The sequence below is a fragment of the Phaethon aethereus genome, assembly GCF_964289735.1.
Source record: "Phaethon aethereus genome assembly, chromosome: 5".
NCBI lineage: Eukaryota > Metazoa > Chordata > Aves > Phaethontiformes > Phaethontidae > Phaethon > Phaethon aethereus.
This window is the reverse complement of record NC_138579.1, coordinates 36349458-36374804: the sequence shown is the minus strand read 5'-3', so window position 1 is coordinate 36374804 and position 25347 is coordinate 36349458. Positions and strand designations below refer to the sequence as shown.

The window sequence follows — 25347 nt, the reverse complement described above, 5'->3', positions numbered from 1 at the left end:
TTAACTTGGCATTCCTGAGCGCTGGCTGTTTACCCTGCCCACCCGAACAGTTCCTAGCCACTGGGTGTGGCGAAAGCCTTTGATAAGTACCTGTGTACAGTTCACAGAAATAGCTGTGCAGAGTTAGGACAGTAGTAATATGAAACCAGTCTTGTGGGTTTTTGTTCATGGCCCCGGAGGCTGAAATCTGCATTCCAGATGAAACCTGCAGCAAATCGGAAGAGAGCCTCTTTTGCTTCTGCTTTCTTCGGCTTCAAGGGCGCTCACCCGAGTTCACTCTGGCTGGCCGAGAACTGGGGACTCTGCACAGGCTCCGAGCCGTGGCACTGGAAGCTTCAGATTCGTTACCTCAGGTTTCCATTTGAGATTTTTTTGTGATTATGGATTTACAAAAGAAGATCTTAATCCAAGTGGAAAGACTATGCAAAAGAATCCGTCAGGAATTTTCTGCTGAAAACCACTCGCAGCTTGTGTACCGGGATAAGGAAGTAACAAACTGCAAATGCGCCCAGTTCTGTTCGGGAGGCTTGTTTATATAGCTGCTCTGCACTTTTTAGCACGTAGGAAGTTGTGTGCAGCCAGTAGGATTGCAGGAGTCCCAGCAGTAACCATTGGTCAAATTTTCAACCGAGATTAGTGCGCTGGCATATTTGCTGTGACAAAAAACCCTTTGTGTAAAGGAACAAGTTACCGACGCTGCTGTGAACTTTTTTTTACCGTGGGTCTTTTTCCTGTTCCTGAAGAAGTAGACTTTGGAGACCTGACGGGCACTTTGGCGGCCGGCTGCAGCGCTGGAAGCGGAAGGAGGAGCAGGGTGACCTGGCAGAGGCTGGCTGCCTTCGCAGGGCAGGGAAGCGCTGCCTGTTGCAGTGCCTGTAGTGAGTTCAGTCTGTTGTCTGAATGCATGTAGTAAATACATGTGTAGCAGTTAGTAGCACTGCTAGAAGCAAGCCTATTCTGTACTTCATGCAACATGGAAGAAGAAAATGCGGTGCCTGGTTGTAGTGAGCCTTCAGACCTGGAGAATACAGCAGAAAGCAAACCTGATCTTTTCACTACCTTTTCTGTGGAAGCACTTTTTGGATTTACAACTAAATTTGAATCTACGGCTTCCAAAGAAGAAACAGTGCTTAAAGCATTTCAACCTTTGCACACCAATATAAATACTTATGCTAACACCTGGCATGAGAGGAATGATAATGATTGTAATGACGACTCAGAAAATCAGCACAGCATGAATAGTACCAGTGGCCAAGCTGACCCAATGTCTGGCGGGCAGACTGACCTGGAACTGGAGTTAGCTGAACAAAATGAATTCCTTCTTCACCATTTAAGGTTTGTACAGACTTCTTTGTCTGAAGCTGACAGTGATGACAAGGATGCTATTCTCGTACAAGGTACTTTGGTTCATACAACAAGTGATACAGAATCGGACACGGAGAGTACGGACCTAGACACTGATGAAAACAACACAAGCGAATCTGGGCTAAATAATGCTGCTTTGTCTGCTGAGGCTTTGGATGATAACAATCAAAATAAGGAAGAGTCAGAATCAGAAGGGCACAGCAAGAGTGATAACAACACTGTGGGTACAGATGACATCGAGTTACACCCACCAATTTCTAAGCAGCTCCCAAAGGAGCTGGATGGTATTCTGGAGCATGACTCCAATGGAAAAGACAAAATGTTAATGGATGAGCAGTTCAGTCACTTGCTTGCTACAGGGGAATGCCCTCAAGAACTTCCAGGTGAAGAACAAAGACCTTCAGCTGATAATACACTGCTCCAAAAAACAGCGCTGGCTGAAAAGACTTTCCAGCTGCCTGCTTTCTTTAGTGGACTACGTGTAAGGAAAAAAGGACTAACCACAGAGGATGGGGAAACTGTTACAGAAATTAAACCAAGGGAAAATGATTTAGCTCTGCTTAAATTACGACAGCCTGTTAAGAAATCCAGTATTACATCAGGTTTGACCACTAAAAAAAAATCAGCTGAACCTAAAGCAAGTCCTACTTTCCTGGAACAACTCTCACACTTGTTAAACATAGACGTCTCCAAGAATGAAGATAGAACCGAGGACTCTGGTGAGGTATCTGGGGAGACTGAGGACAGTGATGAAGCTCAAGAGAACAAAGCCTCTGGCAAAGAACCACGATTTTCCTCTGAGGAAATAAAATCAAGCCCTGCTGAATCTGCACTGGACGTCTTTAAAGCTTTATTCACACGGCCTCCCAAAAAAGAAACAACTGCAGATACTTCAGAGCTGGAAGCCCTAAAACGCAAAATGAGAAATGAAAAAGAGTCCTTGAAAGCTGTGTTTGAAAGGTCAAAATCAAAACCTGGGGATGGATCATCAGACAAATCCGTAGGTTGAATTGCATTTTATTCCTAAGATCTGCAAGTAAATGGATAAAAAATAATCTCTTGTTTAAAAATTACTGGTGGGGACTTAGGGTCAAAATGCCAGAATTCTCATCTTCTTTTGGCAATCTCAAATTCTGGAGAAATCTTGGGGCTAATTTGTCAAAATTCTTGATCATCTGCAGTTGTAGAAGAATTCACTGAGAACTGGTGATAGTCACAGCCTTTCAATTAGAAGAGAGAACTTAAAAATCAGGTTCTGATTTTAAAAAATCACTACAAAACAGTTGCCCGTATGTTAAGTATGGCTTTAAATCAGTTTGCTGCAAATATTTACTGTAGTATTACTTAGTAGTTTCTCAATCTCACTCTTTTATTTCACAGAGTTTTTTATTTTTAAAAGTAACATTTAATTTTACCTTTAGGAATAATTCTATGATAAAAACTGATACAAGATGTTATGGATGATTTTCAACTCAGTTTGTCGGAGACATAAAATTTAAAGTAATTTTTTTTCTTATTTACATGCATATATCTGGCTTTGCAAATACTCATAAGCATTTAACCTTATCCGAGTATAACTTAGTGATTCCAATTAGACAACTCAAGTTATGGATTACTATAAGCATTTGCAAGGTTAATATTCTTAGGCATGTAGAGATTTAGTTAGTATAGTTTTAAGAAATGAAAAAAAAAAATCTATGCTAAGTTTTCATAGAACCATAATGATAAATTAATTTGAGTGTGATTTGAACTCTTTAATGAAATGAGTAACCCTTGGGTTGGGCTTCCTCCAACCCAAAATTCTTGCAGCTACGTTTTTGCAGATATAATCAGTCCAGAAGATTGTTCCAGTTGGCTAAAGGGGAGATTATATGAGTGATTAAATTTGCAGGATTGGACCCTAAGCCTGAATGAAGCTACTTAAGTTAATTTGCTGTGTTGGTCGTACTCTCTTTCAAGTTTTTATTCTTACATAAAATTAAAACCTTTTCAAAAATCTTGACTGACACCTGGGTAGACTGATAATACCAGTTGGTAGTAAATTACCTATGGGGAGGAGAAAAGAGGTACTCGTTGGCCATGGCATGTACAGCAATTGCAGTCTGTGTGTGCTCTTCCCATTCCTGGCTTGCTTCTTCCGGCTTACACCATTCCCTGCGCTGTGCTGGCGTAAGCGTTTGTGTGGCTCACAGCAAACCTATTTGGGAAGGTGTCATCACCCACGGTGAGGTAGGAAGCACAGGAGTCAGCAGGAGTGGCTTTTCTAAATGGCTGCTTAACATCCCATCTGGTACAAATGTACATTTTCTCAGGGCAAAGCCAGCGTAAAAGGGTCTTGCCTTTCCTTTTTCCTTGCTCATGTGGGCCATTTATGGGGCCCTTGTCATACAGGGTTTTACTGTTGCTGCAGTTGTGTCTCTGCAATTACTTACAGTAGCATGTTCTAAATCAGGTTACAGAAATGTTAGAGATGTAAAAAACAAAACCAAAACGTAAACCTCTAAAAGACTGCTTGTTTAGTGTTTTAGTGGGGAGGGGGAGGGAGGAGTTCCCCATTTAAAGGGTTATTTTAGCATTCCAGGTGACAGTGCAGTCCCATTAGCAGCTGCAGCAGCACCTTGATGTGGCACTATTACGTGGTATGTGCACAGAGCAAGCTGCTGGGGGTGGGGCAGGAATTTCATAAACTATCTCTGCTTCCAGAAAATTATATCGGCAAATGACATCTTAGGTGAATCCCACTAATGTTTGTTTGTAAGAGGAGCACAGATGGATCTTTTTAGTCTGAAAAAAAGATACAGGAAAAAAACCTTAGTGTTCTTGACCACCTCTATGGTTCACCAAAGGATAGACAGCTTTCCACACTGATGCGAACAGTTTCAACAAATCATTCTATGTCACATGCATTACGTTATTTTCGCCTCAAAATTATTTTTCTAGACGGATTTTTTTTTTTTTTTTTTTTTTTTTTTTAAAATCCCTTCCAACCAGCTGAGCACTGTTTCAATCAGTAGAATGAGACAGATAACCATTCTGGATTACACATGTAGAGCTGAGCATGGCAATTGCTGTTTTGGAACCAATTGATACTGCAGACTTCAGTTTTCCTCTTGTGTAATTTAACAGCCTGACCTGAGTCCCTCAGAGCAAGATGACAAGACTCCAGGGAGACTCCAGACTGTCTGGCCACCACCAAAAGCAAAGCACGAAGAAGTGAAAGTAGGATTAAAGTACACAGAAGCAGGTAAAGCGAAATGGTGAAGCATTTGCAGAAATTAGTTTCTAACATTTTTAATCTTGTTTAATACAGAGATGGTGATAAGTCACAGTATTTTCTTACCTGGAAAAGCAACTTTATATTTTGGATGTATTGTTTACTGCTACTTGTTAAGCATCTGTTTTTTAAATGTAAATGGCTAAATCTGTGTTGAAACCTAAATGCTTGCTTGTGCAAATTCATGAGGAAAGAAGTGGATTTTTTTGGTAAATTAGGTTATCCATTTCTAATGGGATTCTGTTCAGATGAATGGCAGAATAGTGAATGAATGGAAACCTGACTGCCTTTTCCATTGCCTTAGAATGCGGTGGGCAGTGACCTGCTGGACTCCAGTGTGACTGCAGATTTTCTTCAGGTAGTGTCCAGAATAAAAGTACTGAAAACCATTACTGCAACTTGTGTATAAACAGTGGAATACTCATATCCACTCAGATCACTTTTATAGCTAGCCATGTATGTGGTCCTATACAGATGTACGAGAGGGTATGTCTGAAGTCCAATGCTAACTAGTGATCAGATAAACTTTCCACAGAAAAATACCTCTTAATTTTTTGTTACTTAGATAAATACCTACATAACATATTTACAAGGGAAAAAGTAATGATGGTAGCCACCGCAACTCTGTTTCAAATTTGTGTTGTTAAATCTAAAATGGGAAGACCTTGTTACTCAGAAGTTAGTCATAAACTGTGGAGTTGTCTGAAGCATTGAAATGAAAGGCAATAGACAGTCTGTTCTTCATGTACCTGGAGATTTTAGAAAACACCACCTAGAAAGGATTAAGTGGAATTAAAACCCAAGCTTTTATACTACCTTCCTATGAGAAATTGTACAGAGCAATGCTGTATGGTTCTTTCCAATTCCAGTGGATATCGATTTGGCCTTGTATACAAGAAAGAATAAATAGTAGTGCATCTACTGCTTTGTATTGTTCAGTTATTACTTCTTTCTCTCTCTTTCCTCAGTTTTCTTCACCTTAATCTTCCTTTTTTGTAAAGTGAGCATGATACTGGAAGCATAAAAGTTGCTGGAAGATTGAGAAAACTTGATTTTGACAGGAACAACATGGTTCTAATATAGACAGAATTGAATTTACAGAGCATCTGATTGGTCTGAGGTGAGGGAGTCTATCACTAGATGACCAGGACAGGTATTCAGCTGTTGACAAGGAGTGCCTCAGGATCTTTCTGTTGCTCTTAGATTATATGCTTGCCATATTTAATTTTACCCAAATACATTGTGTTTTTTCTCTTAATGACTGTAATTATCTGTGGCAAAAACATATGCTGAAATAAAGAAAGGAAAGGAAACTGAATTAACAAAAGCTCCAGATTCTACTACTTGTAGAGAAATTAGGTCATGCTTTCCTGAAATTTAAATAGGAAGGACAGACTGGCTTAGAGCCTATGTAAATTGTTACTCTTTTGTTACTGTGATATTTTGGGTGGCAGTGTCATCAACATGCTGATGGTTGGTTTGCTAAGTCAAATTTTTATACAGAACAGATTCTGCAGTTCATTAGTCACTCCAGTGTCTGGCAGAGAGAAGGATTCAAATGAAAACAAACTGCTGGTGATTCAGCTAGGATGAGACAGAAGCGGTGCTTTTAAAGGAAATAAGCAAAGACTCTGTTTGCAACATAAGAGTGTAGTAGAGTTCTAGGCGTACCTTAGTGATTAGTAGGTTTGTGTTTCTTTCAGCTGTTCATGGATGTCCAGAAAGCAGTTGTGGCAGCAAGGACACTGCAAGCAGTTATAAGTTGCATGTGATGGATCAGTTACATCTGCTTTTATGAGTGCTAGGGTGACTGTTTTAAAGCGCTACACGTAGGAATGAATTTATGTGGTCTTCTGCAAGTAAAGGAAGTTACTGTTCATGAGTAGAGCTGATATAACGAAAAAAACAGAGTTTATATTCAACGTTGGTCTTATTGCTGGGGGACGGGGTTTGTGGTGGTGTTTGTTTTTTTTTTTTAAACGAATATGGAAGTGGCAATACAGCATTGCTTCTAAACTCAGTATCTTCTCTCTGAAAGTGGTTGGTACCTTCGAAGTGCGTGTGTATACCGGCATTTCCCCTCATGCCCCTTCCCATCCAAAATTCCCTCCCAGTCACCAGAACTTCTTGTCCACAAAGTGGGCTTCTTAAAAATATTGTATAAAGCAGGCTAATGATCACCATTAAAACAACTGGTCTCAACGTGAAACCCTATTTCTTACCCCAGTGTCTTGTCCTGACGGCTAAGATCAAATGAAAAATTCTTGATTTCAGAATAGTGTTCAAAAATTGTGTGTGACAGGGATGTTTGTGATTCCAGTCTTCCTCCACTGATATTTCTGAATGGATGATTATCTGTAACATAAAAAATGCCCAAGTGGCTAGTTTTAAGTTTCAGTCAATGATTTATGTTAGTGTGTTAATTTCTGTGATTAAGAGTTTCATTTACTAAAACAATAGGAATCTATATACAAACAATAATAATATGCTGAATTATTAGGTAAGTATTCATTTATCACAGCTTTATTTTAGGTTTAAACAAAATATATGTCACAAGTGTGATCACATCCAAGGAAAATCTGTGGACATAAGTCTTTGTACTTCTAACAGGATACAAGAATATGTACTTAATTTATGAGGCAACATAGATTTTTTTGCATTTGTCATGAGAAATTGATATTTAAAGTAACACTGAAGATTTGAAAATTGGAATACTGTAATCTTTCTCACAATTCTGCAGTAAGTCTTTGATTTACTTCCTTCATCACCATGCACTATGGCAGCTATGACAGGAAGGTAGGGATATTGAGGGAGAGGATTCCTGGCTTTTTGATCTTTTCTCACCTCCTTGACATGTTTTTCCTCATTGTTCTTGCTGCCTAGTGGAAGCAAGAAATTCAGGCTTAATTTGGCCTACGCAGCAGACATCACAGTGACTCATAGCAGCTTGGAGGAGCAGCTAACTCCCTCCTGAGGCTCGTAGTCTGGCTTGATGTGTGGGAAACCAACTGAAAAGCAAATGGACATAACAAGGAACACGTGTGTGGGGCCTGTTAGGAATATTAGAAGTGAAAGACGTTAGTGAACAACTACAACTCTGCAACAGGTTTTTTTAATGCCTTTGAAAACATCTTCTGTAGTCATAGTATAGTCACCCCCAACACCCGAATCTTGAGTTGTAAATTTTTAATTAAAAGGATGATACTATGATATTTTGGCATATCTTACATTTTCTTAATCCTTTAATTCCTCTGTTTCCATAGAGCAACTGGCTCTCTGTAATTAGCACAAGCTGCTTACATGGTTCTCTAGAGAAACTGGAACTTCTTTGAAGTGTGTCAGTCTAAAATAGTTGAAGTCCAGAAAGTCTGTAGTACATTACACCGTTTATATCCTGCAAGACTAGAAAAAGGGTATTTTAATTTATAGTTACAGACTTACTCCATGGAAATCTTTCCTGTATAATCAAAGACACTTTTGTGCATATTTCTCTGGTCCTAAAGTTCTGTTCATCTGTTTTCCTTAAAAGTTTCTTTTTCTTTTTTTTTCCATAATTGTTAGAGAGCTTTCTCCCATTTTTAAGCATTAAATCTGATAGAAGGGTAGGTGTGTCAGCTACTATGTCTGGTGAAAACATCTAGCCACGTAGAGGAGACATATTCATGTCTATACTGAGCGAACTCATCTATGTTACTAGATCACATAGAATGCACATATAATGAATGTCTCAGCTGCTGTGTATGACTGGATCAGCACTTGCAGCCTCTCATGTCCAAGAAGAGGAGTTTAGACATGAGTTCTGCTGCTCATAGAACTACTTCAGTTTGAAGAACAGTCTGCACATTAAGGTCATATAGATATACAGATCCTGTGATTCCTATTAAAAATGCATTTTTAGCCATTAGGATCAAAATAGTTCTCTTCTGTTTTTCTTAAGCAAAAGACAAAACTCTCGCTGTTTCATAGAAGTTTAAAAAGTAATGAGAGAGAAGTATTTGACATTCCTGATGGAGAAAATGTAAAAAAAAAAAATCAAGGTGAAACATTAATCCATTTAGTGCTTTTTTTCATTACATGTTTTCTTGTTTATTCAAATGTCTGTATTTAACATTAAAAAAACATGTTCTTTCACAGTCTGTCTCTTCATCACCCTTAAATTTGCAATGAGGTAATGCTGTCTCTATGGTGCCACAATTTCTATAACAACAGTCTGTGATGCTGTAAGCACAATGTTCAGGGTAAATAAGAAGATCACGAGGTGACTAAGAAAGCTCTTATTAAACAAACAGTGTCTCAGTAAATGGTGGATGAAATACAAAATATTGGCAGAGGTTTATTGCCAAGACTCAAATATATTAAAGCCTTGGTCCCCTGTGCTCTGGGTTCCCAACAGGAAAGTCACTTTATGGTCATGATGTAAATGCAGAGAATAATCAGCTTATGTGAGAGAAAGAGAGGCATAATGGTCTGACCAAAGAGTTGAGAGATAGGAACATGATTTCTTATCTTTCTTTAACATAAACTTCCTTTGTGGCCTTAAACAATTTGTGTTTGTCTCTAAAAAAGACATAATGCTTGATGTTGTTAATGTCCTGAAGGAAGTTGTAACAGTGGCTGCTAATAGTTGGTTTCATATTAAAATTTTAAAAAACCCTTTTTTTTTAGTAATTTAAGTTTATTTTATTGAAGTGTGGTATTTGGGGTTTAGTTCTGGCATTCTATTATACATTTTATTGTAACAAATTAGATGAAGAAGGACTACAGCAAGCAGGATATTATGCATTGATTTAAGATAGTGTTTTGGTGATTTAATGGTCACTGATAAATTTGACATGGCCTCAGAGTGCAGGTGGGCTGCATAAAGGTTTTGTAAATTACTTTACTACATTTTACTACATTTATTGTGCAGCATGACAGGCATATTTGACCATATTATGTCAGTGTTTCATATTCTGACAAATACACTAGCTTGTTATTGAGAAGCTGAGCTTTTTATTACAAGCCAGATTGTTGTAGCCAAATTATATTCCTCTAGAGTAACAATGACATTTTCTGTCCTTACTTATGCTAACTAAAGCTACAATTCTATGGATTTGGAAGGTATTGGGCATAGTGCTGCTTGGAAATCTCTACTGTCTCAGACAAATGGGTTGCGCATGTGCTAATCAATGCAGCAACCACTTTTCCAGGTATGTTGCAGCCCTGTCTGCTAAGATTTATTTTGAAAATATTAAAAAAACCCTCAAAACCAAGCAAGAAACAGAAACTCCCTTTGCTTTTCTCTCCCCGCCTCAGATGATAGTGTCATTCATACTCTGCCTTTTGAGATAGGAACAAAAAGATAGGCACCTGTAATGCTGAAGATGTGTTGTTAAGAGCTTGATGTTCCATTTCCAGCCCTTTTGCTACCTTCTGGAATAACTTCAGGAAAGTTGTGAGACATTTCCAGGCTTCAGTTTACCCATCTGTAAAATTGAGATAAGAATCCTGACCTATTTTTCAAGCCAAATTCAATTCTTGTTCTGTTTATAGGCTGTTAGCACTAGATAGAGACGCAGAATGGAAAAGAATACTGGCCTCCTAAACTTAAATCTGCAAAAAAGTAGCACCATATGCTAACTGTGCCTAAGGCCATGTGATAAAATGCCTTCCTATGCACTGAGGATTGTATTATTACAAGGTGAGGGGGGAAAAAAGAGTTATGCTCCACTTTTTCAATAAAAATCTCTGGTTTATTTCCTTTATGCATAACGTCTATAGAAATGTAGTAATTTTAGGAGACCTACGGTTTCTGAGTCTGGATGCATCTATTGCAGCAGATGCCTGACAAGGACATATTTTACAGTACACAGAGCCATATCTGGATGCACACATCTGTGTAGCCATAGATACCAGCCTGCTTAAGAATTCACATAATAGAACAGCTTTGGTCTACTCAAAAGTAGAAACTTGAGTTTTAAACTACATTTTTCCACATGAGGAGATTAATCTATTATCTGAATATAATGCAGGCAAGTTCTGTGAATTATTTCTTTTACTGTAGTTTTTATTTTGAAATGTAGGCACCACTATGGGTCCTACGTCCTATGTGACGTTGCAAAGGCCCAAAACGGTCACAGAGTTTTACAAGATGATTCTTGTTATATAATTGAAACACAGTGAAAGAGCAATTGTGTACAGCACAAGAAGAATTACTTTGTATTTTATTTCCATGGTTCTATTTCAAAATATATGAAACTCTTTGTATAACAGAAACGTCTCTGGGTTTTATTGAATTCACTTTCCTGTTCTCCAGTCTCACTGTTCACATGATCTCAAGTTCTGTTTGGCCCAGCATTTGAACATGAGAGATTTAGGTATCAGTCTAAATGAAACCCTGAGTCTGAACACCCTGATGCTTTCTGAAAATCTGCACCTGGATTTAGAACTGCTTTTGTATTTCTTTTTGGGTAAATTTGGTATCATCCCCGTCAAGTTTGCCCCCTCTGCAATGGCACATACACATACTCTTATCTGTAAGAAGACAACCCTATTTATGGTACATTTCTTAGTTTTGTTTATATCCATGTTTTAAGTTCATTAACAATTCTAAATGTGAGAATTGCTGACGATATATTGGGAAGGCGGTGTGCCTATGTGTGTGGATATGTAGTTTGCCTACACTCACCCACATTTGAATAAATACACACTTTATACTGCATGTATAGTATACAGGCATTCCCAACGTATGCTTACTATATATAGTATACAGTGATTGCAAAGGTGTTGCAGGTCTAGAATAAGTGCTTTGAGTTTTAAATGTGTCCCAGATAAAGTCAGTAGCTCATCAAAGAAATTCTGTAACAAATTTGTTCATCGTGTTTGCTGATAAGGTGTTATTTGTTTACCACATTGCATTGAATGAACGCGATCCTGTATAGATTGGTTTTGTAAATATGAAGTAGGACGCTTATTGAGAAAGAAATAATCTTGAATGTCCTCAGCAGCAGTACCTCTGATGTAGCCTTCCTGGGAGGGTGAAAATAACAAGTGAAACTATTAATTTCTTCTATCAGGTAAATGAACTGTAGCTGTAACCTCGCCTGTGTCAGGAGAGGAACGATCAAGTAGATAAGTTACTCAGGTGACTGTTTCTGAATAGTGCTTTATACTGCTTTGCAGTCAGAAAGACTAAGAACTATTTTCTTCATTTCCATAACAGAGAATCAAGAGGTTGCTGGTTTTTCCTTCAGGAGGCTGCTTTTCTGTGGGTATCGTTCTGTTGTTCTCGGGGAATTCCATGAGTGTTGTGAAGTTACTCATTTTCTGTAGAAAGTTAACTCTTACATCTTCTCTATTATCTTAATATCCAGACAGTATTTAGATACTTGACTATTGGCTTGTTCAGGACTGAGAGAGTGGTCAGGCATTGGAACAGGCTGCCCAGGGAGGTGGTGGAGTCGCCATCTCTGGAATTGTTCAAAAAACGTGTGGATGTGGCGCTTCAAGACATGGTTTAGGGGACATGGTGGTGCTGGATTAATGGTTGGACTTGATGATCTTGAAGGTCCTTTCCAACCTTAGTGATTCTGTGATTCTCCACATGTCCCTCTCTATCTGTCTCCCTTCCTCACACCTTCCATATTTTCACCGTACCAGAATCTTTAAGGTGCTGAAAATCATTGACATTTTAGGCGTGGATGGTTCTTCCTTCCCTTAAAAGTCAGGAAAAAAAAAATCTGTTCAAGTGAAGTATGTCTGCTCATTTCCCAGTCTGGGGAATTGACATCCTTGTATGTATTGAATTATCGGGCTGTCAAAGAGTTCAGGTTCAATGGGAAGTAAAGAAAGGACAGATACAAGTAGATGGAATGGGGTGAGTGTTAGCATAATGTGTCAAAACTACATTCAGTATTGTTTTAGCCAATCCCCTATCCCTAAATACAGATAATTTTAATAATTTCTTTAAGTAAAAATCAATTTTAATTTCCTAGTTCTAAAAGGATGTTTAAATGCAAAACTTGTTCAAAGTGATGTTCAGAAAGTTTAAGGAAGTCTGTCCGTCAGCTTTTTATAAACCTAAGCTTTGGGCTTTCACTGACCAATCATCTTGTAAAAAACGTGTAAGCCACAATTTGTCTACTTAAAATGTTGCATTCATGTAGCATTTCAAATAAATGTCTGTATTTCTCCCAGTGTTACTTCTCCTGTGTGAAAATTAAGACTTTATAAACACCATTCCCAGACTGACCAAATAACATGTTTTGAAAGTTGCTTATGACTATGTTTATTGAAAGAAAAGCCTGAACATTTGCAGCTTTTTAGGACGGTAGCCTGAAAAAGCCTGGAAGGTCGCATCAATGTGCATGTAAAAATAAATATATAAATAATAGAAAAGGGGCAGCTGTGGTGACTAGATTCCCGTCTGACACCTGGTGGTTAAAGGGGAAAACTACATGGGGAAATAATGGAGGAGGAAACAAAGACTATAGTAAAAGAGCATATTGAAAATTATGGCACCAAGGGTTACCAAGGAGGGAGAAAAGATTAAGAAACCCTCACCATTCTGAAAATTAATGAATCAGCTCAATTAATTATTGAGTTAATGATTTCCTTTATGCTACAGGGTGTGGTACATGACAAGAGAGGTAGATTGCACTCAAGTTTTCCAGCTTTTGTTCTCTAATTACTTTTGAATTGTGTTAACATTATTTTGTGTGTTTCCACATACTGTATTTAATATGTAGGATTTTTTACCAAAATTAATGTACTGATCAAAAGTGGCTGTCTAGGTCATTTATCTTCAGAGCTTCTACTTTCTACTTGAAGTTTTGAAATCATGGCGGAGAAGGTTCCTAAATTGTTTATGTAAAGTTTGAGGAGGAACTCACCTATTTGAAATGTGAGTTATGGAGATTTCTGTGGGAAAGGTTTTCATATACGAATTCATTTAAAATTATGCAAGTAGGTAAGTTATTATCAAAGAAGAAAAGGTAATTTTTGCACAGCACAGTTTTGAACACAAATAGAATACTGAATAATATTTGAGTGTGTGCGTTTGCTTTTAGCAACACTTTTGGAGAACAAAAATTGCCATTCAAAACATTGTGACCCACTGTATCCCCTGTTCCCAAAGCTGTAGGTTAAATTTTCCAGTCACCAGATTTACCAGTGAACACTTGTACCTTTTCTCTTAGAAATGGTGGTGAACATTGCAGCTTGCTCAGTATCATGACAAAGATTTACCTGAGCATGTATTGTGCATATTTATAAACATTATTGCTGCTCTGTATTCAGATAATTTCTGTGTGATTATATAACTGAACGCAAGTTAAACATTTGTGTAAATTACGTAGATTGTCCAAAACACCCAGATTTTATTTCATGTTTGGTTTTCTATGCATTAAGGAAAAACATGCATGCTATAGTGTGTATTTTCTTTGCAAGACAGTGAAGCATGCCTCATACTTTACTAATCATTAGTAATATCTTGCATGCTTCATTTATCCCAGCTGGTGGCATGTGTCATACATTGACCACTGTTTTTGCACAGTCTGTATTTTTTTAGAAGTGCATGTTTTAGAAACAACTTAAAAAGCAAAACAAGGATTTCTTGAAAGCATTCCCACCCCAAACTTGTGTCTTCTAATCAGATTGTATGGAATGAATCTGTCAGAAGAGGGTAAGCTCTCTGATCTGCGTTGCTCTCCTGGCCTTAGCAAGTAACATAGAAAGACAATAATGAGTGAGCACCATTGTTATTGCCTATTGAAAATCTTGAGAACTTAATGAAATAAAGTATTTAATCATTCTGTAGTGTGCTATGTGCATTTCTGTGTATATACTGAGCTGAGAGCTTTGTAGAGATACTTGCAAGTTTGTTTTCATAATAAGTGTTACTACATGTGGCATATGGTTAACTAAGGAATGTCCATGCGATTTTTTACATGGTAGAAATGTATTTATATACTTGCTATTTGATTTTTATTTGATTTGATGGACAGTGCTAATATCTAGGAACACTTAAGAAATTAAGCAATTCATAAATGGTTGATAATCTTTTTGCAAGACAAAATGATATAAATGGGAGCTGAAAATACTGACTGAGGTATATGTTTGTAGTAATGAATAAAAACCAGGGAGTCTACTGGACTCCCTGCTAGCATATGTATTTAATGAGTGTAAAAATATAAATTCCCTGTGTGTAGCTTAAATACAATCTACTTATGCTTTTGCCTCTAGCTCACCTAAAGCTTTACAAGGAGGGACCACCAGGTGGGTGGAACAGTGTAATGTTGTCTGTCTGTGTCCTGTCTTTGGTCTCTTTTGTTACTGTAAAGGCAGTATTTACCTTTCCTTGATGGAATAAAAATGGTGAAGGCAGAGTCTGCAGTATCTAACACTGTTTAGGACTAAAAATTTTCTACAGACTACAGAAGTTCTGTAATATAGCTGAGGAACTGTTTTCAGAATTCTACCTTATGTTACGTCAGTTTTGGTGGCCACCATCCCACTAAAGTGAGTGGAATTTAGGTTGATTTCTTTGACTTTCAGATCCATCACACAATCCTGAGTATGGAATTTTGCAAAGTTAAAATGTGAAGTCTGATCAGAAGAACATCACAATTGAGAACTGGTGTATTACTCCCCACCCCCCTGCCCCCAATCATTTCTCTTGTTTGTGAGCAAACTCTAGGTAAATGTAACCCATTTTAGAGATAACCTAATATGCCTCATAATTAGGCTTACTATAATCTGGCAGTTCTTATTCTAAAAATCTTTGAAGCAAAGACTATGAGTGTAGTGAAAATTTTGCTGGAAAAGTTCTGAGTTGGTGGGCTATGGACCTCCATTGTGAGGTATATCTTATCTAAGACTAAGATAACAGCTGAATTTAAGCAAAAAGACAAGGTGAAATGAATTAATAAATGATGGGAAATATTGTAGCAGCATAGTTTTACTGATTTGAATAAATATTGCATATAAAAAATGGGAACTGAAGCTTTTCGTACAAGAACTAAACTTGCCCTTTTTACTGGTTTGGTACTAGTCAGTTTGGAAGGATTAAAGGGATGATAGCTTTTTACTTTTCCACAACCTTGATGTATTTGGACACACAGGTCCTTATTCAAAACAAGAACACATTTAACACTGTCAAAGAAATACAAGAAAATTCTATTGAAAACTGCGTGAGGGCTAATTAGATACTAACTGATAACACCATTAGCAGTGAATTAGTAGGGATGTCTTTTGAAGGAAAAGGAGATTTAATTGTGCTTTAAGAAAGGCAATGAACGATATTAACCGGATTTATGGAAGTTTATTTTGGATATAGCCCCTGCTGTGTCTTTCTGCATTTTCTTGCTCAGTTTTGTATCCCACCAAGAGCAGGACACACAGAGCCCTGACCATTGTTGGATTTCAGATGAAGATTAAGGAACTTATTTTGTACAAACTCTTATGATTTGGAAACTCCTTTTAGGCAGCTCTTTCGAATTACCATATTATTATCAAATGTGTGATAACTAACAGAAGCTCCATTGGAACTCAGTTTATTTTGAAAGAGGGTTTTCTGATCGTATTCCTCTTTTTCCTACAATGACTTGTCACTTCTGCAATTTCTTGCCCAAGTAACTGACATAACTGAATACGGCATGTTTCAAAACATTTATATCTTCCCTTGTATGTGGAAATGAGAGAAAGCGACATCTTCTGGAGGGTCCTTCTGTGACAGCTGAGACAGCAGGGGGGTTTTATGGTATTTTAGGTGAACACCGACTAGTTTCATTCTGGTGTCATCAAGGTGGTGAACCGGTGTGCTTTTTGTAAATTGATTCTGAGTTTATATAATCCAGAATGTTCATAAAGTACTCTGAAATTTTGGTCTGCCTTTTTTTCCTGAAATAAATATTTGAATAAAAACTACCTAAAGACATTCTCAAATGATGAAATACCAACTCCCTAGTGATTAAAACACCCTTTCTGAAGAACAAGAAGTTCTTTGAGTCCTCCTTTTAGCGTAATATATTGCCTCAGTATCTCTAGTCTGTCTTCTCTTTTATTTCTGTAAGTTAAGAAACTGTCATTATACTATGTATGGATGATCATTATTTGTTTATTCATTAAGCAGTTTCCTGTTCTCATGCTTTTCAAACAATTACAGTATAGCAATCTGCTGAGATCAAACTTTCTAAGGATTAAGATTCGTTTTCTTTTTTTTGATCCTTTTTTTCTAGTTGAGTTAGGAATACTAGATGTTGTTGGTGAATATTCAATGTGATTATTTTACAAGACTTACAAACAATCATTATGACCAGGATAAACCCTTGATGTGTTCTATCACTAAAGAACAAGTTAGTTCTTAGTTCTATCATGAAATACCATTTAGATGATGATGCAAGTGGACATCATATTAGAAGAAATAAATCCAAAGGAGTTTGAAGCCCTGTCCTCTTCCCTTTGAAGTTTCATAATGAGAGTCCACTCATGTTTGTTACAGTTGCATGGATACTTCTTAGGAAATAAGACAGTGTTCAGACATTTTTGCATTAATTAAAGCAACTTATATTGGAATTTGTTAGAATTTCCCTGCACATACCATTAATAATCTTAGAGTAGGAAAGTTACATTGTCTACGTAAACTGTCATGCAGTGGACTTCTGAAGAGTCTGGTCTGACAGACTCATCTTTCACTGACAGTTCAGCTGCTGGCATTTCCCGTGTCCCCCACTCAAAGTAGGCCCTATCTTACAGGACGCTGGTGGGGGTGTGGAGGTTTAGGTATTTGGAGTTACAGGCCACTCGTGATTTACTGCCTACTTGGAGACTGGGCAAATGAGCAAGCAGTTATGTTTGCCCATCCCATAAAAATCTCATATTTTTTCCCTCTTTTCCAATTGCAACAAATAAGTAAACAACATCTTAGAAGTGTTTGTGGAACAGAAAAAGAAAATACTACCACTCACCTCTACCCTAAAAAGCTGGGGTTCTGAGGTGAAGGAATTCTGGCCTACGCAACTTCTTGAATACAGCAAACAATTTACTGATCATGCAGATTGTATCTGTATTTTTTTCAGATTTTGAAGGTCTGAATTTGTAATTAAAAAGATTAGAGGTGTAATTATTTGGGAATTCTGTATGTTTTAAAGAAGCTAGCTTAAACTAAACCTTCCATTCAATATCCTTAACACCTTGATATTGTAGCTCAACTTTGTAGAAACCATAGACATGAACAGGCCCACAGAAGTTATGGGTATGATGTTTATCCTATAAGGTCAGGGTAAATGCTAAAGTTGAACAGTTGGGGTAGTAAATATTGATGGACTCATTCATATTCAGATATCAAGGGCCTAATAATACTAGAATGTGCTGCTATTTTAGGTACTTGGTTTTTATGATTATTAAGTGTAGATTTGAGCAGTCCTGTGCTACACATTTTATTTGCAAGATTAGCTTTGGGGGACAGAATTTCAGAAAATACAGTACTGTAAAAATTAGTCCAATATATTGAATATGTCTTCCTTCATTTCAGATTATTCTGTGTTAAAGTTTTAAACTCATAAAATACAGTAACTATTAAAAACTATGTCCCTTTTGTATAACTTATATCAGGATAAGCAGCCTTTCTCTATTGCCTTACCTTTTTCCCCATATGTAAGTTTTGGTATCTGTCAACTTTTTGGGTTCTAGGTACTTTTGTTTTTTTATTAAATTGCTATTCAAGAGAACATGAATAAAACCTTCTGCTGTCATACCTGTACACCCCTAATGTTCTTTAGTGTATTTGTACACTCTTTGCTCCAGCAGATGTGATGTGAAAATGGTTGTAGGCAATTTGTCCACTGTTTGGTAATACGTGATACTCTGTCGTCTTGAAAAAGTCGCTGTCTGTGATTCTATAACAAATTCAATTTGTGCCTTCTTAGAGCATTTTAAGCCCTTTGTTCACCTCTTGTCCATCTTAATTATTAACCCATTTTTAATTGTTTGGTTTTCCTTCTTCAGCTTTTCCATTGTGCTTCCACAATAATTCTCTTACCTGTTTACACACTCTGTTTGATGCAATTACCGGACACAGAGTTGATTCCTCCTTGCAGTGGATATTTAGTTAAAAAAACAGTCTCATTTCCTTCTTGCAACCCATTGCTTTGTTGTAGGTGATAATTCCATGCTTTAATTGGAGCACTTCAAATATTTTAGTACCTTATGATAAAGAAAATATTATTAAAAAATCCTTGCTTTTAGATCCAGATCTCTTTTCCTGATATACTGATATGTTGTCTTTATATAATCTGTATTGCCAACATACTTTAAAGTCATGAAGCAGACTGATACCAAATCTGGAGGTTAGTTTAAGGGAGAATGTTATCAGATTTGCATTGGTTCTGTCTTGGCAATGTTCAATCCTAAAATATTTGCTTAAAATCAGATAAAATACTAATTATAATTAATTTTTCCTGCAGTTGTGTGTAGGCAGAACCAAATATGATATGACTAGAAGTATAGTTATGATAGTTTCTAGTACTGGCTATATCTATGGGTGTTAGAACAGGTTCATGATGTTAGTCTAGCTGATCACTCCAGAAATCGTGGGGTTTTTTTCCAAGCACCTTCTTAAAAACATACAGTTGAACAAGCAAATTTCAAATGTATATGTTACTATCAAATAAAATTTAGAAAGCTAATCATTAGGAAAAAAATAAGACAAAAAACTGTATTAAAATAAAAGTCTAGATGAAAAACTAATGAGATAACAAGTTCACATCCAGAATAAGAGAACAGTATATCTATATCCATAAATTGGTGAATTTGACTTCAGAAAAAAAAAGAATAAGGTTATTAATATAGTACAGAACTGCCACCCAGTATAAGTGGCTAATTTTACATTTTCTCAATCTCCTCCTTCCGATTTTCAAGAAATCTGAGATCTATTTTCTTTTCATTGGGATGTATAATATATTTACTCGTTATGGAAATTATTCTGAATTTTCTTGTTTTAGTCATAATTATACTTATCTAGAGTAGAGAATAATCTTTCAAACAATACAAAAAAAGAACAATGATGATTTTACAAGACATAACATTTAAAGTACAGTGAATATTGGAATGCCTATATGGAGCTAGATTTAAAAAAGCTCCATATCTCTCATGTGCTGGGGAGCCTGGAACTGCACACAGTGCTGCAGGTGTGGCTTCACCAGTGCTGAATACAGGGGAAGGACCACCTCCCTTGACCTGCTGGCAAGACTCCTGCTAATACAGCCCAGGACACTGTTAGCCTTTGCTGCAAGGGCATGCTGCTGGCTCATGTTAAACGTGGTGTCCACCAGGTCCTTTTCTGCAGAGCTGCTTTCCAGCCGATTAGCCCCCAGCATGAACTGGTGCCTAGGGTTGTTCCTCCCCAGGTGCAGGACTTTGCACTTCCCCTTACTGAACTTTATGAGATTCCTGTCAGCCCATTTCTCCAGCCCGTCAAGGTCCCTCTGGATGGCAGCAAGATCCTCCAGCTTATGAGCCACTCCTCCCAGTTTTGTATTGTCAGCAAACTTGCTGATGTTGCAAACACTCTGCAGCTCTACGCTCTGCACATATTCATAAATGAACTGGAAAAGTGAGACTTGAGAAGGGAAAGCTTGCAACTGATATGAAGTTAGTAAGACTAGTGAAGATAAGACCTGAATGCAAATTTATCATTATCTTATCAGAATGCAGTTCTTTTTCATGAGGATTTAAAAAAAAACAAGGTTAAAAAAAAAATCTAAGATTGAGGCACTATGCAATAAAATGGCAAAGGAAATCCATAATATAGGACTATTAAGATGTGCAGTTGAGGAAAAAAATCCTAAATACATATAGAGAATAATGAACTCTGATCTGATCATTACTTTTTAAAAACAAGACCTTGATGTTAAAATAGATCTTGGGAAATGTTGGCTCAGTGCTTGGTAGTGATCAAAAAGCAACTGAAGTGGTAGGAATTAGTAGGAAAGAAAGAGAAGATAAAAGAAGAGAAGGCTCCAGGGAGACCTTTCAGTACTTAAAGGGGGACTATAAGAAAGATGGGGACAGACTTTTTAGCAGGGCCTGTTGTGATAGGACAAGGGGTAATGGTTTTAAACTAAATGAGGGTAGATTTAGACTAGATAGAAGGAAGAAATTTTTCACAATAAGGATGGAGAAACACTGGCACAGGTTGCCCAGGGACATGGTAGGTGCTGCATCACTGGAATGTTTTCAAGGTCAGGTCGGATGGGGCTCTGAGCAACCTGGTCTAGTTGAAGATGTCCCTGCTCATTGCAGGGGGGTTGGACTAGATGGCCTTTAAAGGTCCCTTCCAACCCAAACCATTATATGATCTTCTAGACCATCATAGTGCCATTGTATAAATGTCCACATTTCGAATTTTGTGGGAAAATGAAGTTTTGTCAGCTCAGAGAGGGTACAGTAGAACTGTAAAAGGTTCAGGGAAGGATGGCAACTTTGATCAACAACATGGAACATGTTCCTTGTGAGGAAATGCTTATGTCGATGTCTATTCTTTCAACTGGAGAAGAATCAGTCAGGTGGGCATATGATGGAGATCTCTCAAATCATAAGAAATGGGTAAATGCGAACAGTTGTTCACTGTTTCTTCCAGCACAGGAATTGGAGGCATCAGATGAACCTAACAGGTGCAGATTCAATATAAACAAAAGGGTCTTTACCTAATGTGCAATTAAGTCTTTTCTGCAGGACACTGTCTGCTTGGAGGAGTTTTAAAATGAGCAATGCATGTTCATGGAAGACGAATCCACTTGCAAACTATTAAATATGCAAACAACTTCTCTGGTTTAGAAAGTTGCTGAATTGCCAATCAGGTTGCTGGAAGAGTGTACTGGAAAAATACTAGTACCTTTTTGCGATTTTTAAATTTTTTACATGTCATCTGCTTTTTGGCTACTGAGACAGGATACTAGGCAAAATAGACTTTTGCCTTGTCTCAATAGATAATTTTGTTCACTATGAAACCAAATGATTTTTATTTCATGGTTGCACCGCTCTTCATTGTGCCAGTTCTCAGTTTACTTCTTCAGGAACAAAATTAGACTTTGCATTGTGCCCCCAAACCTCTGTAAATTAGGAATATGTGACATGGGTAATCCCAAAGTAAGATGTTTTTGCTTAATTCACTGAATTTTGAAGTGTCTTCTGGAAACCGAATCAGTTTCTGGTAAGAGCTCCTTTTTCCAGAATTCTGCTGCTTTAATGGTTTACAATGATGAATGGTTTGCAAGTCATTTTGTTACCATTATCATTTTCATGATAATGAGGTCCAAGTAGAGTTTTAGTCTATCTGATAAACCCATATGATTACCAAGACTGCCTAAGATGCCTGTCTTATCTACCGACTACAGCAAAACACGGGAGTAAATGGAAATTTAAGTTTCACAGTAAGGAGATTTTTTTTTTTACAATTACTACCTGATTTATTTTAACAACAACAACATAGAAAAGGAAAACGTTGCATTGCCATGTCATAGTATATCTTTAGTTTTCACCGAGGCCTCTATCCAGGTTCCTGGTACTTTGTCAAATTTCATGTTACTTTTAAAAAACGTTTTAGTGAAATATTTTTCACTAACTTGTTTTAAAATACATTGCGAACTACCAACAGATATAACCAATAGTTGTATTTATTTAAGACTTTATAATGTATATGTGCTTTATCTCACCATTTGCTCTTAGAAAAAACATCCAGTTTTATGAAAGTTTGCTTTAGCTGCAGTGGGTTATAATTACTGACTGAAGGATGCTTCAAGTTGCATAAGTAAAGGGAATGCCCAAATGGGCAACAAATTGCATAATTTATTAATTTTTCTTGGGATGGAGTCCAAAACAAAGGAAAAAGTAGTAAAGCAAATTAAGAGTTAGAGCTGGTTGGAGCTGAATTTATGTAGTGAGATTGTTTACTTTTTTGCTTATTTGCCTTATGTAAAGGACTAAGGTTTTTAATTGTTTTCTCAGTAATTAAATGCTAATTTGCTTGTGGTCATTTTTCAGGATAGGAGCACTTGCCATCTGATTTGTATCTGATTTGTTTTGTCCTGGTTTAACCCCAGTCAACAACTAAGCACCACGCAGCCGCTCACTCCCTACCCCCACAGCGGGATGGGAGAGAGAATTGAAAGAGTAGAAGTGAGAAAACTCGTGGGTTGAGATAAAGGCAGTTTAATAGGTAAAGTAAGAGCTGTGCACACAAGCAAAGCAAAACAAGGAATTCATTCACCACTTCTGTCAGCAGGCAGGTGTTCAGCCATCCCCAGGAAAGCAGGGCTCCATCATGTGTAACAGTTACTTGGGAAGGTAAAAGCCGTAACTCTAAATGTCCTTCCCTTCCTTCTTCCTTCAGCATAATATGATGAGCATGATGTCATATGGTATGGAATATCCCTTTGGTCCCCCCTTGGGGTCAGCTGTCCCAGCTGTGTTGTCTCCCAGCTTCTTGTGCACCCCCAGCCTACTTGCTGGTGGGGTAGTGTGTGGAGCAGAAGAGGACTTGACGCTGTGTAAGCCCTGCTCAACAATAGCGAAAACATGCCTCTATTATCAGATCAGCTGTTTTCAGCACAAACCAAAACACAGTCTCATACTAGCTTCTATGAAGAAAATTACCTCTATCCCAGCCAAAACCAGCACAGGTTTGTTTCAAAAGCTCTTCAGAGTAGTATCTGCATTGGGGATAGCTAAATTATTTATGCCCTAAAGCCGCTGTCTTCCTGGCAGGCTATTTGGAGACCAGGCAAGTACTACAGGATGTTTGTACAATCAACGTCCTGTTATCCAGCGTAATGAAAGACTTTAAAACCTCAGAAAATACAACCCCCCTGACATTATACAAACTGGAGGATGTGCTGGCGTGGAATACAGTAGAGTCACCTTGTGACGTAAGATCAGCTTGCCTCTATAAAGTACGGTGTAAAGAAGAGGGAGTCAGGCTCTCTTCAGTGGTGCCCAGTGAGAGGACCAGTGTGAGCACACACTGAAATGCAGAAGGGTCCAGCTAAACATCAGGAAACTCTTACTCTGAGGGTGACTAAGCACTGGCATAGGTTGCCCAGAGAGGATGAGGATGAAGATTTGTGGAAGCATTCAAAAGCAGTCTGGACATGGTCCTGGGGCAGCCAGCTCTAGGGGGAGAGTTGGACCAGCTGACCTCCAGAGGTCCCTTCCAACCTCAGCCATTCTCTGGTTCTGCTATTAGAAGCTTTATTTCCATCTCAGTCTTGAAGGACCTTAAGGTATTGCAGCACCAGGAAGTGGGAGGTCATACAGTTCAGTTGCACCCTTGTAGCTCAGCTGGCTCTGAGAACTATCCACATACATTATGTGTCTTAACTAATAAGGCTGGATGAGTTGCAATGATTATGTGAGAATCAGGCTGGCTGCACACAGAGCCCTGTCAGATTTCTTAAACTTTGGCATAGTTAATAACCTAGACAAATCACTCATGGATAATTTAGAGTTTACAGTATTTCTGGATTGTTTCTGTAGTCTAGATTAATCTGTTTTGTGAGTTAAATGGAATTTAAGAACTCAGTGTTTTTTAAAGCCTGATGTATATTTTGTTTGCAATACAGTTCTTTCCACTAACATGTCATTATTGTTTACTTTGCAGTTGTGATTTTAGCATTCTAAAAAGCATCCCAACACCATTGCATAATTCAACTTCATTATTCTGTTGCTAATATGTTCAGAAAGTGATTTTTGGAATTATATGGACGCATTTATTCTTTCTAGTCAAATTCTTCAGTGTTTTAATGATTCAGATTGCCATGTCTGTATGCAGCATATTTTCTTGGGATGTTAAGTATATATGTAGAATTATACCAAATTAAGGTACTTCACAAAAAATATGGAAGGAACGGACATGACAATTTGTATTACACAAAACTATAATTGTGATGTGATTTCTTTTTCATTGTAATATCTTACATACAAAAATAAATGTTTGCTTGAGGAGATTTAGGAAGGTACTTCACTGGGTGTCAGCTTCTATCCAATAGATAGTTTAATCTAGTTAAGAAAGAAATACAATGGTAGAAAGAAACTTATGCTGTAGAATGTCAGTTTATTGCATAGCAGACAATCTCTTAAATAGGTTACAGTATGTCAGTTTATGATACACTTGCTTTTATGCAGTAGCAGTGTTTTAAGTAATGAATTAGGTTTATTAATTCTTATAATCTAATACTTTCTAAGCATATTTTTAAGGAATAAGTAAACCATAAAAGGTTTGCTACTCCCTATCTTACCTCTGCTTTAGAACAAATTGATTAAACAAAGCAATCTCTAGAACTTATTTCGGAGCTGTCAGCTAGGAGAAGTAATGAAAAATACGTGCCTACTTAAATAACTTAAAATGATGGTATCTTGCAAAATGTCACAAAAATGACATACACCTAATTTTTTGAAAACTCTAACTTTTTATGCTGTGTTAGGTTTCATCTATGGGGGTTCTTCCATCATTCTCTGACTGCAGAAACATTTATGCCAAGATAAGAAGATAAGCAGTAGAGGCTTGGGAATGGGTGGACATGGTGAAAAATCTGCTTTTGGTGCCAGTGCAGGTCTATGTCAGCATACGTGAGCTATGACTCTCTTACCCAAATCCCAAAGAATATTAAGCATTGGGCAATCCCACACTGAAAGCAGATCTTGTGCTAAGATAGATCTCTAGATCTGTATCCTTC

The 25347-nt window shown here is 37.5% G+C and overlaps 1 protein-coding gene across 1 annotated transcript in view; it reads left to right on the top strand.

Annotated features, from left to right (window-relative positions):
• Nucleotides 1-973: 973 nt before the first annotated feature.
• FMN1 (formin 1) overlaps nt 974-25347 on the top strand; it is a gene marked incomplete at both ends in the record, with an annotated part of 144345 nt that continues 119971 nt past the window's right edge. Inside the window, 2 exons of the mRNA XM_082000470.1 lie at nt 974-2365; nt 4492-4609. Coding sequence (XP_081856596.1) covers nt 974-2365; nt 4492-4609 — 1510 coding nt within the window. The remainder of the gene's footprint in view (nt 2366-4491; nt 4610-25347) is intronic.